The sequence below is a fragment of the Cornus florida genome, unplaced genomic scaffold (assembly GCF_030987335.1).
Source record: "Cornus florida cultivar Cherokee Brave unplaced genomic scaffold, ASM3098733v1 CherokeeBrave_3.0.0_Hap2_Chr11, whole genome shotgun sequence".
Classification (NCBI taxonomy): Eukaryota; Viridiplantae; Streptophyta; class Magnoliopsida; order Cornales; family Cornaceae; genus Cornus; species Cornus florida.
This window is the reverse complement of record NW_026775581.1, coordinates 40,073,403-40,087,290: the sequence shown is the minus strand read 5'-3', so window position 1 is coordinate 40,087,290 and position 13,888 is coordinate 40,073,403. Positions and strand designations below refer to the sequence as shown.

At 35.6% G+C, this 13,888-nt stretch overlaps 1 protein-coding gene across 2 annotated transcripts; it reads right to left on the bottom strand.

The window, feature by feature from the left end:
- Positions 1-1,982: 1,982 nt before the first annotated feature.
- On the bottom strand, positions 1,983-5,490 carry LOC132286073 (WUSCHEL-related homeobox 1-like). Of its 2 annotated transcripts, none has more exons than XM_059788327.1 (4): positions 5,125-5,490; positions 4,735-5,028; positions 3,894-3,967; positions 1,983-2,661 (listed from the first exon to the last, which is right to left on the bottom strand). In XM_059788327.1, exons 1-4 carry the CDS (start codon positions 5,324-5,326, stop codon positions 2,236-2,238), a joined length of 996 nt encoding a protein of 331 aa, XP_059644310.1. In that variant the 5' UTR covers positions 5,327-5,490; the 3' UTR covers positions 1,983-2,235. The 2 variants fall into 2 exon arrangements, with proteins under 2 accessions (XP_059644310.1, XP_059644309.1); XM_059788326.1 differs by having other exon boundaries at positions 1,983-2,664; positions 5,125-5,486.
- Positions 5,491-13,888: the final 8,398 nt, after the last annotated feature.

The following is a 13,888-nucleotide window of genomic DNA, read 5'->3' as shown; positions in this document are numbered from 1 at the left end:
ATAGTGATTCCACAACCGAATTCAACTCCAATCCCTTGAGACGATCCCTACTCATCCTAACTATATTTTTAGTGAAGGTAGTAGTGACTTTTATAAATGTAAAACTTGGTCCTCGCCTTAATGCACACTCTTAAGCTTGTGGCGTAGGATGGCATACCGACCACTAGTCCCGAACTCAAAGAAATTCTCCAATTAACTTTCGGAACTCACCTGGCACATCCCACGGTATTCGACACGCAAAACTAGGCAAAAAAGAAATAATCTCGAAAAATGAAAAATTGAAAAAATGGAAAATATTACCAATATGGCTTCTAAGTTTTGTTAGAAATAATAATAATAATAAAAAAATGTAGAGTATTACTTATGTTGGATGGCCAAAAATTGCATAAAAGGGCGGGAAAACAGAGAGAGAAGATGGGTGTTTACTATTTTACATCACATCAAGGCTATGTTTGGGGGAGCTTCTTGATCTTCAAATTCCTTCCACTTAATGGGCTTTGCAAAATGCATTTTAATGGAAGGAATTTAAAGAAAAAAAGTTGTTTGGTGGATATATTTTTTAAAAAATTCTTTTGACTAAACACAATTTAACTTGACAATTTTAACCTTAATTATCATGAATAGTACAAAAGTAAGGAAAAAAAAATATGAGAAAAGATAATTAAGTAATAGAGTGAAAATTAGAGATGATGGAGCAATAATTAATTGGCACATCAATTTTGTTCATACTTTTATTGTAGATACATTGCTGACAAAGTAAAGATTGCCATTACTGACAAAGTGAAGATCAATGTATACATATCGATAGAAGTTGAAGGGAAAATAAATAAAACGATAAGAGAAATTATAGCAGTTTAGTATAATTATTCAGACTCAATTTCATTCTTATTTCTAGTTATATTGAAACCCTAACTTAATACATAAAACAAAATAGATGTCTTAAAAAAAATCTATTATATATATATATATATATATATATATATTGAGAGTTAGAAATGTTGTTCAGAATTCTATGGGGAGTTGAACTTTTTTGGATTAGAGTTCAAAGATCTTTATAACTCTTTTGCTCCTTAGTCTTTGAATTCAAATGGAAATCAATCGTTATATTATGCTGCAAATCCTTTACATCTTGGATTAAATGGAAATCAATATGAATTTTTTTTCTACAAATCCTTCACGTCTTGTGTTCTTTCCTTTTAAAATAAGGATAAAATTGTAATTAAAAATTATTACTTAAAATTACCGGACTTTCCTAGAAATAAGTTCCAAAAGCAAGTTTTTCGAACTTTGCTTAAACAGATTTTTTAAGATTTTGACGTTTGTTGGAATTCCTCTTATCTTAGTTAACCAAACACTAATATTTTTTTGAAAAGAGCCTTATAAGCTTGGTAGACCGTTTGAAGTCATCAGAAAGCTGAGCCAAACATGCATCAAGTACTTGATTAACTAAAACTTAAAATTAGTTTATTACTATTATTTTAATCACATATATTCAATTGGAGCAGTTAACTATCCGTTTGGGGTTAACTTGCTGTTTTGTATTATTTAATTATACTATATTCATCTTATTTACAAAATAGTGAAGTTGGTTTATGAAATATATTAAAAAATTCAAAGTGACCCGGTTTTGAGATACAGCAAGGTCGCTGCTACAGCGGACCATCCTTGCCCAAATTTTGATGAGGGGGTTGTTCTTTGGTTTGAAAGGACGGTAAGCAGCTCAGCTGCATTTAACATCTTATACTTTTTGGTCTGATTGATCCGGCTCCGCACATGCTACTATATATTCTCTCTGCTTAAAAAAAAACAAAATATCTCTTTTAAAAAATTGTGATGAGTCACAATTCTTCAAAAAAGAAAAACATTCTTTTATAATATATATCTATATATATATATATATATATATATATAGCTCTTCACCAATTCAAGCAACATATATATTAGGAAAAAAAAATAAAAAAATAAAAAATCAAACATACATGTTCCAGGTGCAATTTAAGGTGATCTTAGGTAATACCCAAAATTTACTGTTGCATACCCTATGAAATATTACAACATCAAGAACATTAAATACGCCCGACATTTCCAACAATAAAACAAAATCTAAACAGACCAATCAAAAGTTATAGATGAAACAATTTATTTTAACACTTTGGTCCAAATATCACTACTATTTCCATATATGGTAAAGTTATCAAATCCCATCCAATGCTTCTGAATCAGTCAGTTTTGCCTTCAATTCTTCAATGGGAGGAACTCAAAGAACTGGTATGGAGTGAAGTCGGCATTCATGGCTGCGACCGACATCTCGGACTCCTCCTCTCTCCCAATGGGAAACAGTTGGAGGGTCTGAGAATCCTCATAGCCTTCATCTTCATGGCTAGGATCTTCTGTGTAGGGTGATATGAAGATGTTCAGATTTTGAACCCTTGTGGGCTCTGTGTCCATTGATCCTGAGGTTGATGGGGTTGTACCACTAGCATTACTAGTACTGTTTGTGAGGTGGCAGCTGTGAGGTGATGAACAAGACAACTGCATCGTCCGCCACGTGGCATTCCTTTCTACCAAGCTCTTTCTCTGCTCTAATTCTCTCTCCTCATCGAATTGTATCCATCCTTCTGTTCTATATTTTGGCTCTGCTGTCCTTTGTTTCGGAACAGTCTTCTGAAACAAACATCCAAGGCATGGGAATAGGAACCAAAAAAACAAAAAAACTACTGACACATATATAATGAATTAAATAGGTTTGACCAACATCCATCTTCATTAATTATGACCTATTATCTCTCGCAATTAGATAAGGAAAATGCTTTTTAAAGTGACAAAACTATTATAATTGAAAAATATTTAAGTCTGGCGCTTCGTAAAGTATTAGGTCTTAAGATGATTTTTTTTTTTTTATGTGCAAATTATTCTTTAGGGTTACGTGGGAACATAATCTGAACCTGATTTATGTGGGTGGGCACCTTGCATAGTCCCGTGAATTAGTCGGGATAAAGTTCTGAACACTCCGGCTTTAACCAAAAAAACAAAAAAAAACCGAAGGGCCAAATTCTTAAACCGAAAGAGTGTAAATCATAAGATGGAAAAGTGTAAGTAGACTGGGTCCCACAGTAGACTGGGTCCCACACTCACGATTCCAACTTATATTCTTTCAGTTGGGCAATTAGGCTAAAATTTTCGGTTTGTTTATCTCACTCATTAGATAATACAAAATTGAATACTTTAAGAATACTCTTATGTTTTTTCATTTCAAAAAAATATTGAGTATTCTAATGATATTGACTATGTAAGTATTCCGAACTAAATAATGCACACTATTAAATTTTCTTTTAGAATATAATTACTCATCATTAGTAAGAGTAACACTTAATAATTTTTACAAGAGTACCCGACAATATGAAGCCTATTTTTTTTTTTTTTTTGTTTTGCACCCAATAATATCAATTACTAGTCTAACTAGGATGAATATTAGAGCAACATTAAGACCCAACGAAGCCTAGATGTGTTTCATTACAAAATTTTTTGAATTCGGTCGTACTCATGTTTGAGTCTCCCTCCAATTAGTTTGCCACAACAAAAGAAATATTTATGTGTATGTGTGTATGTGTCTATATATATATATAAAAGATCCGACAGAAAGGAAGCAACTCAATCTCTTCACCATTTTCAATTCCCAACAAACAAAGCTTATCTTTACTCCTCTGCATTTCTTCCTTTTTAATTACCATTTTGTCTAATGCTTAATTTGCATGACCTTGCAATCATATGCATTTTATTAAATGATTAATTGATTTTAAATTTCTAATTGTTGTTTGGAGATGAGTGGAATTGAGAGTTAAGAGAAAATTATATATTGGTATGTGAAGAAATAGAAAGGACGATAAACAGACCTCTGTGAATGTACAGCAGTTTGCAGGGGTTTCCCAATTCTTAGTCTGTTCGACATAACCTGACCTACCTGTCCCTGTAGACAAAAGAGGAAAACAAACTTCACATCTCATGCAACAAATGAAGAAATGAGAAAAGAAAGAAAAATTTTCTAACATCAATACTACCATTTATATATATTTCAAACTACAAATTAATGGAACCGAGAACAAAGAAATTTATATAATATTGGAACCCACATGAGCTCTTAAGTAGATCAAAAAAATTTTATGAAACAAATTAATTAAGAATCAATTAAATCATAAGCCACTTTGAACTCCCGAATGATTTTTAAATTTTAGATGTATAAAATCGTCCGTAAATCAAATTTATCATTTAAACCTAGGTCTCATCTCGGGTGAGACTCTAATAGCCTTACTAGCTTTTATTTAATCGAGTCACCTTCCATTATTACCCGATATATATATACCACTGATAAAGAAAAAGCTTAGTAGTTTTTAGTTTTTACTTACCACAAAAAAAAAAAAAAAAAAAAAAAAAAAAAAAAAAAATGAAAAACTCCCTATAATTTTTAATTGTCATTCATTTTGAATGGCATATTTTTAGACGCAAGAAATGGTCCGTAAACCAATGTAAACCTAGGCCCCATCCAAACTAAAGACCTAATAACAGTAGTATCCTAATAGTCTTATCAGCTGAGCTACCCATAAGTCACATGTATCATTTAAACGAGGCCTTACCTTTGCAGAGATGCTGGTACAGGCGGCGGATCTTATGCATGCCATTAGTATATAAAGAAAAAGCTATAGATAATTAATTAATTATGTGATTGTTATGAGTTACCTTTCCTTTGGGTGCATTGGAAATTACTTGATTGAAGTTGGCGACGACGTTTCTGGCGATCTCTGGCCTTGTGATTTTGGAACCAGTAGAAGACATTCTTGCCTTCAATCTTGCCATACCGACGAAGCTGTTGAGTGATGTGCTGAATCTGCTCAGCAGATGGCGTCCGAGTCCCGCGTTGATACAATCCTTCAAGGGCTTGTAACTGCTCTGCTGTTGGATTCCAGCGGGAGCTCACCACAACCTGTTGTGTGTTAACCAAGTAGTCTCTCTTACTTTGCTCAGCCACAGTTGCTGTCACATAATAAAACCTCAGGAAAATCAATACCACTCAGATGGCAACATTTTATATGCAAACACACACACACACACAAAGTAGAATATTATTACCCAGATGGTGATTGAGTGCAAGAAGATCAGTCCCATAATTGGTGCGACTTAAACAAATAGGGTTTGTAATGGCGGTATTGTTGTTGCTGTTAGCAGTAGTAGTAGTTGCAGGCTTTGTTAAGAGAGGAGGAAACATTGGGATGTTGAATGAATCAGGCAAATTGGAGTCCCCATCATCATTGTTAAATCCCATCATCCACATTTATGCTGATGATCTCTCTCTCTCTGTCTCGGCGTGTGTGTGTGTGAATGAGCTTTTATCCCAAACACTTAAAAATAAGACTCTTCAAAAGTGCAATAGTGTATGTGTTCAATAACTTTATTTGAGGACGTCAACGTAGTATTTAAAGACTCGATTTAATATGTTAATTCTCGTAATTTATTATTGATATTTTTTTTTGACTGTCTGGAGCATTGCCGGATAACAAGAGAAAAAAATGAGAGTGATAAAAGAATACAAAGGACAAAAGTAGAGAAGAGTGTGTGTGAAAGCAAAGCTTGGAATTCAGGGAGTTATCGGTATTGGTGAACCAAAAACGACCTGACGATGATGAGGGTTATCATAAGCCTCATCACCTCAACCTCATTTATTGTTCGTCTACTGTCTTGTGGCTTTCACACTTTTTTTCAATCCAAACTGCCCTTCTGCTTCCTGTGCTAGCTCTCTACCCTTTTCTTTGTCTTCTCTCTCCCTCTAATCTCTCTCTCTCTTTGAAATTCCTTTGCTACCCTCACTTACCTGCGATATCACCAGTTTCAACCGCATGTGCCAGTGACCAGCCTATTCAATGCATGTCTAGTCTCAATACATTTTTTGTATCATTCCGATATATAATTGTCCTTCACACTCACATATAGTAACATATTTACGTGCCATCACAATTACTGTATCTCCTATACAATCTTCCCAGCTCACTTCCATAATTCATGACTTTGATGCATTTTGTCTTTACTTTATATACATGTCCATGTCTTGTTGCCTCCATGATCATGAATTGTATCTCTTATTTTTCATATTTCATTCGAGTATGTACAGAGTATATATAGAGAGCTTCTAGACATAATTCCCTAGAATCAAGCTATATCCCTGAATTATAGCCTTACAATCTTCTATAGTCAAATATAATCTTCTACAATAGGAAAGAAGGAAAACTCAATCTGTACAGCTAATAACAACCTAATTCAACACTCCCCCTCAAGTTGGTGCATAGATGTCCCACATATCCAACTTGTCTAAAAACTTTAAGAACACTCGATTTGAGACTGCTTTGGTGAGGATGTCAGCCAACTGACCTTCTGATCGAATCTTAGGTAATTCCACAAGCTTTCCATCCAACTTTTCCTTAATGAAAAATCTGTCTACCTCAACGTGCTTTGTAAGGTCATGTTGAACTGGATTATGCGCGATGTCACATGCTGCTTTATTGTCACAAAATAGTCGGATAGGTTGTTTAAATAAATAACCCAAATCCTGCAAGAGGATTCTTAACCATAAAACCTCACAAAGTGTAAAGATTACTTCCTACAAAAGGAAAGTAACCAGAGGTAGATCGCCTATTATCTATGGATCCAGCCCAGTCAGCATCAGTATATGCATCTATGCTTTGATAATCAGCATTTTTAGTGAAAAAAATTCCTTTTCCAGGTGCAGATTTTAGATACCTCAAAATACGCATAACTGCATTCATATGTTGCTCTCCAGGATCATGCATAAATTGGCTAACAATACTCAATGCATATGCCAGATCCGGTCTCGTGTGTGCTAAGTATATTAATCTCCCTACAAGTCTTGGGTATCTTTCTTTATTAGCAGGTACTTGGTTGGGCTCAACACATAACTTCAGTCCTTCTTCCACTGGTGTATCAGCTGGTTGACATACTGTCATACCAGTCTCTTGTAATAAATCTGAAACATATTTTCTTTGAGAGAGAAAGATTCCTTTATTAGATCGAGATATTTTGATCCCAAGAAAATATTTCAAAGGACCTAGATCTTTCATTTCAAATTCGCTGGACAAGTAATTCTTGAGAGCCTTCATTTCTATAGGATCATTCCATGTAACCACTATGTCATCCACATATACAATATGAGTGCAGTGATCTTACCTTGTTTCTTCAAGAATAAAGTGTGGTCTAAATTGCTCTGATGGTAGCCAAAGGTTATCATAGACTTTGTAAACCTTCCAAACCATGCTCTCGAAGATTGTTTTAACCCATACAACGATTTCTTTAACCTACACACCTTCCGACTATGTTGTTCGGGTATCATGCATCCTGGTGGGAGATCCATGTAAACTTCTTCGGATAATTCACCATGTAGAAAAGCATTTTTCGCATTGAATTGTTGTAATGGCCAACCTAAGTTTGCAGCTAAAGACAACAGGACACGAACTGTTTTGATTTTGGCTATAGGTGCAAATGTTTCTGTGTAATCAATCCCATAGGTTTGAGTGTATCCCTTTGCTACTAGTCGTGCCCTAAAACGTTCTATTTTGCCGTCAGCCTTGTACTTCATAGTGTAAATCCACCGACATCCAACTGGTTTCTTCTCTGGTGGAGGATCAACTAGTTCCCATGTTTTATTTTGTTTCAGAGATTTCATCTCCTCGTTCATAGCTGATTTCCACTTGGGATCATTTAAGGCTTCCTGCACACTATTAAGAATAGATACAGTAGATAATTGATTCACAAAGGACATGTTTGATTCTGACAAACAATGGTTAGACACATAATGGCTCATAGGATATTTTACTTTACTAGAAAGTTCAGGTTCATATGTAGGTTTACGAATACCTCTGGTGTGATGCTGTGGCAACTATCTTTTGTGTGGCTCAGGAACATCTTCAGTAAGTGATTGATGTGATATATCGATCGGAGATGGAGCCATATTTTCCATAAACTCGATTTCAGGCTGAGTTGGAGACAGATCCACTTCTTCGGTTATTGGGTGTTCATCACCACTTTGATCCAATGTCATATCACTTATATCCAATTCACCTATTTCCTGATTGTTTTCAATATGTGAGTCATCACCACTAGAATCCAATGTTATACCACTTGTATCCAAGTTGCCCACATCTTGATTATAACTTTCATCATAATTTAGAGTTTGAATTTCCTTCTGGTACTCTCCCTGAAATTCAGGCTTGGAGAAGTACATTGTATCTTCATGGAAAACAGCATCCATCGTGACAAATAATCGACGTGTTGGAGGATGGTAACACCGATATCCTTTTTGATGAGTGCCATATCCAACAAAGACACATCGCAATGCTTGAGGAGTTAACTTGGTGCGTTGATGCTTGTATAGATGAACAAACACCACACAGCAAAGATATGAGGAGTTAAATTTGAGATAGCTGGGGCAACAATTGTGTCAGTAAGGGTTTGGAATGGTGTTTTGAAATTGATGGTGCTGGAGGATACTTAGTTGATTAAATAAGCTGCAGAAGTGAGTGCTTCTCCCTAATAAGATAATGGCATATGGCTTCGATTAACAGAGCTCTGACAACTGCCAACAAGTGCCAATTTTTTCGCTTGGCCACCCCGTTCTATTGGGGTGTGTTAGAGCAAGTTGTGTGATGAATCATTCCGTATTCTTCCAAATAGCGTTGAAATTTAGTACTCTGATATTCTCCACCATTGTCACTACGAAGAACTTGAGTCTTTCTATTGTACTGAGTTTCAATCTGTTTATGAAACTGTTGGAATATTGAGTTCACTTCACTTTTGGATTTCATCAAGCAAAGCCATGCCATCCTGGTACAATCATCAATGAATGTTATAAACCAACGTGACCCACCTAAAGTAGTGACTTTAGCTGGACCCCAGACATCAGCATGAATAATCATAAAAGGAAGTGAACTTTTATTCAATTGTAATGGAAACGAAATACGATGGTTTTTCACAAGTTCACAAACATCCCACTGAAAACTAGAAACATCAACTTTTATAAATAAACTGGGAAATAATTTTTTGAGATATCCAAAGGAAGCATGCCCAAAACGGTGATGCCATAACTAGATTTCTTTCCTTTTTGTATCTTTAGAACCACCCATTATCAGAGCTTGTCGTAGACTTTTGGTACTCTTTAATTCCAAGTCCAAGTAATACAGCTTCCCCTGCCTAATACCACAACCAATTGTCTTCCTGGTTTTGATGTCCTTAAACACACAATAATTAGGCCAAAAAATTACAACACAAGATAAGGTAGTGGCTATTTGAGAAACTGATTAAAAATTATAATCTAAAGATGGAACAACCAAAACAGAATCTAAATTGAATGTATCGTTTAGAGTCAAAGATCCTTCCCCAATAACTAGGGTTGAAGTTCCATTTGCAGTAGAGACAAATTTTTGGGTAGAGTGATTGAGTGGTGAGACCTGTCTAGAATCATATGTCATGTGATCTGTTGCACAAGAATCAATTATCCATGCATTATTCAAAACAGGTGTAGAGATAGTTAAAACCTTACCATTGTCTACAGCTATTACCAATGCCGAGGCTTTGCTAGCACCTTCATCTTCCATCTTTGTTTGGATAACTGCTGCAGTGGAAGGCTTTTGTTGATTTTTCTTTGTACGACTAGGATCCCACCATTCTGGATACCCCACCAACTCAAAACAACGACTTTTGGTATGACCAGTCTTATTGCAATGAGTGCATTTGTAAGAAGACTTATCAATACCATTGGTTGATCTACTATTGTGGGGTTGTCCTCGATCTTGGTGACCCTTATTAGATCAGTTTTGAGCCACCATGGCACTGGAGTCAGATGCTCCGGAATCACCTTTCAGGGTGGTACTACGTACAGCCTCTCGTTGAACCAAAGAGTAACACTCATCCAGATTCAGCACTAGATCTCTACATAAGATCTCACGTCGGATTGAATTAAACTCCTTATCCAATCGAGCGAGAAATATGTGAACTCTTAATCGTTCAATAGATTTGCGATTGGCTTTAACATCATCTGGATCTTTCATAACCACCGTATCACGATGGTCCAACTCTTGAAAAATTTCAGTCAGTTCTCCATATTATACAGAGAGGATTCTTCCATTTTGTTTGGTAGAAAAGGCCTTTTGATTCAGAGAAATAACTTGCAATTCATCACTTCCATCGTAAAATGCTTTTGACAAGGCATTCCAAATGTCGTAGGCAGTGGGTAAGCGTAAATAACGCCTCATAATTTCCAGAGACATAGACATTAATATCCATCGTTTGACCTTTTGATTTTCAGCATACCATTTTTCATAGCCTTTATCAGATTCTGCAGGTGGCTTAGTTTTACAATAAATGTATGAGATTTTGTCCCTTTCAACAATTTACATTTCCATCAGCTGAGACCATATGTCGTAATTTGATTCGGTAAGGGTAATTCTTGCATTAAAAACTCCTTCGGACTGAACTACAACTGGGATGGATTTAATCCCAGATGACTTGGAATTTTTTTCACTCATTATTCTCCCACTTTTTTTTTTTTTTTTTTTTTTTTTTTTTTTTTTTTTTTTTTTTCTCACTCAAGCAGAATATAGAAAGAAAGAAATAAAATATATATATATATATATATATATATATATATATATATTACAATATAGAAAGATATATTGGCGGTAGAGAGGCGGCAAAGAGACGTCGAGCAGAGAGGCGGCAAAGGACCATGGTGAGATCCAAGAACTCGGCTGATGGAGCAGCGCGTAGTGATGCAATTTGCTCGGCGACGGCTGAAGAGTTCAGCTGAGATCGGCGATGGAGACGGCGACGACTGAGGACTGAAGAGTCTGTTGAAAGATATAGGTTTTGACAATCTGGATCTAAGTTTTGATATGGATTTTGATTTTTGGGTTTTGAAAGATATGGGTTTTGATTTTTTTTTTTTTTAACAATCTGGGTTTTGATAGGTTTTGAACTTTTGATGCCGATATGGGTTTCTAATGCCGATATGGGTTTTGATACAGGGACTGATATGTCGATATGGGCAGGTATGAATTTTTGGGTTTTTGAGGAAAAAATTTGGAACGAATAAATCAAATAGGTTTTGAACCTTACTCTGATACCATCATGAATTGTATCTCTTATTTTTCATATATCATTCAAATATGTACAGAGTATATATAGAGATCTTCTAAACATAATTCCCTAGAATCAAGCTATATCCCTGAATTATAGCCTTACAATCTTCTATAGTCAAATATAATCTCTTACAATAGGAAAGAAGGAAAACTCAATCTGTACAGCTAATGACAACCTAATTCAATACATGATGTAGCTCCTCTTTGGCCCTTCATATTTTGATGGAATCATTCTATTTCTTGTGCTAGTGTACCAGTTTTGTACCCTTTTTAATGTCATAATTTTTTACATGCACACACGAAAATTACATGTTCATACTAAGAGGAGGAGGTAGTAGTTGTGAACTCTGTGGACCATAGCCATGGGAGTGGTGAAGGGAGGGGCCAAATTGGTTGAAATTAAGAAAAAACCCATAACCCCTTGGAGAGTTATCTTGCAGTTGGAAAAAGTAGAGAAAAGAATAATTATAATATTAATTTGATTCTTTGTAACCCTGGTAAATAGGAGAGAAATTTGAGATGCTTTCTTTTATTTATTTATTTATAAAATAACAAATAGGAGTAAGCTATGACATGATCACCTAAGAAAACATATATGTGGAGGCAAAAATCCCCACCAATAAGAACAAGCCACCTCTATAAGGGAAAAACGAGTAACCACTTAACACATAGAATGGTCCAAATCAGCAGAAGGTGAGACACGTGGCCGGTCAAAAATTAACTTGGGTCTAGTCAATGGAACAATAACCCAATATCTCATAATATCAGCGGAGATCAATAATAGGGTTGACATTACCCAATTTATCCTCATAGTTGTCAAGCCAATCATAACCTCCTCAAGAGAACCAAGAATCAAAACTAGAGTTTTTCTCTCTCTAGGGCGATTTTAGGGCGACACTAGGGTTGGGGTTTGCATGCACCCTGGTCAGCCAGGAAGGGGTTATTCCCTTCGTGGAGGAGGCCGGTCTTTCCTCTTCCCTTCATCTACCGGTGGTGTCTTCGGGTCGGAATCAATACCCTATATGTCCTACATGGTGTAGTATTCTGGAGGATACCTCTCCTAATTCTTTAAAAAACTTACAATACCACAACCAATGTCGTGGGTTGAAGGAGTCAATCATAGATGAAGATGTTGCTGATGAAGTCCAATACTAGAAATCTATTTTATGGGCTACATTATGGGCAAAAAATAATATTACCTTCACTTCAAATCCTTTGTGGAGAAGCACTAATCTAAGAGTTTTACCTTAATTTACCTGAAGTGTAATTTTTCCTATTTTGGATTTTTTTATTCTTCTGGATTATTTTAATCCTTACCCTATTTTGCGTGCTGGGCACTATGGGGTGTGCCGGATGGGTTTCGAGAGTTTGTTGGGTCATTTCTTTGAGTCCAAGACTCTTAGAAATGCATTTCGGCATTTTTCAGTTTTTCGGGCCGGGAGGTCCTGGGCAGGACCTGCAATCGGTTTTGTCGTCCTTGAGGATTATGTTTCATGATTGTTACATTTCTTACATATTTATTTGATATGTAATTATACGTAATTAAAATATCTCCCTTTACCTTATATATATATATATAAGGTAAAAGGGGATATTTTATGCTTGTGGGACCCACCATGTTTTAGTCATTATAATGGCTAGTAGGCAATTTATCTGATCATTCTTCTCCCTCATTTCCTGTGTCATATTTTTCTCTCTCTCCTTGCATTTTCTTTTTTTCTTTTTCTTTTTCACTTTAAGCTTAGATCCTCACCATTACATTCAGATTTTGACTTTGCCATTCACGGCAAAATCAACGAGCACGATGAGAGCTTCATTTTGATCTGGCCAAAGTCCTATTTGGAGCATTTTTGAATTTCAGTTTTTGGGCACAAATTGGGGCCTTTTCTTCATTTGTGAGATAGGGGTTTCTAAGCTACAAATTCTTTGGCTTTTGTGAAATTTCTTTATAGAAATTGTAATTTTGCATGCTAATTATGTGTAAGTCTTGTTTATGGTTATTTGAAATTATATATATAATGAGCATGATGAGGTGTCCTATGTGTTGAATGTGCTAAATGACATGCTTAGATTATTTATTGTGAAGATATGCATATAAATGCTTGTATGCCAAATGCTTTTATTAATGAATTGTTGTTTAAGAACTTATTGATTTAGGTTCCTAAAAGCATACAAGTGTGACATAGTGAAAGTGTGTGGAATTTTTATGTTTGGCTTGGCATTGAAAATCATGAATCATTCATACCTGAGCATTAGGAAAGAAATGGGAAAATTGTTTTAAAAAGAAATGAAATTTGTTTTAAGGAAAAGATTTGAAAAGTGGTTTGCGAAAACCCGAGCGCCTAGGAATTGCCTAGTGGTCCATGGCGTTAATGTGATCTAGAGTGAATTAGGGAGAGACCCTAGCGTGGTTGAGCTACCTAGGCCCCAAATGACACCTTGGAGTTGCCATATGGTCAGGGATAGCTAGCCAGCCCTTCTTTCGTGGCACCATGGAGTTGTCATGGGCCAGGTTGCATTAATAGTTTGGCATATCATTGCATTTCATTGGCATGGCATGGTTCAACTATGGTTTACTTAATGTTGTTGTCGTATTTTTCCCAAAATAGCATGATCCTGTATTCCATTATTCTATACTTAATTTTTTTGGATTTACGGGGCATGTCTTAGGCGCCTCCTACTGAGTTGTTGTG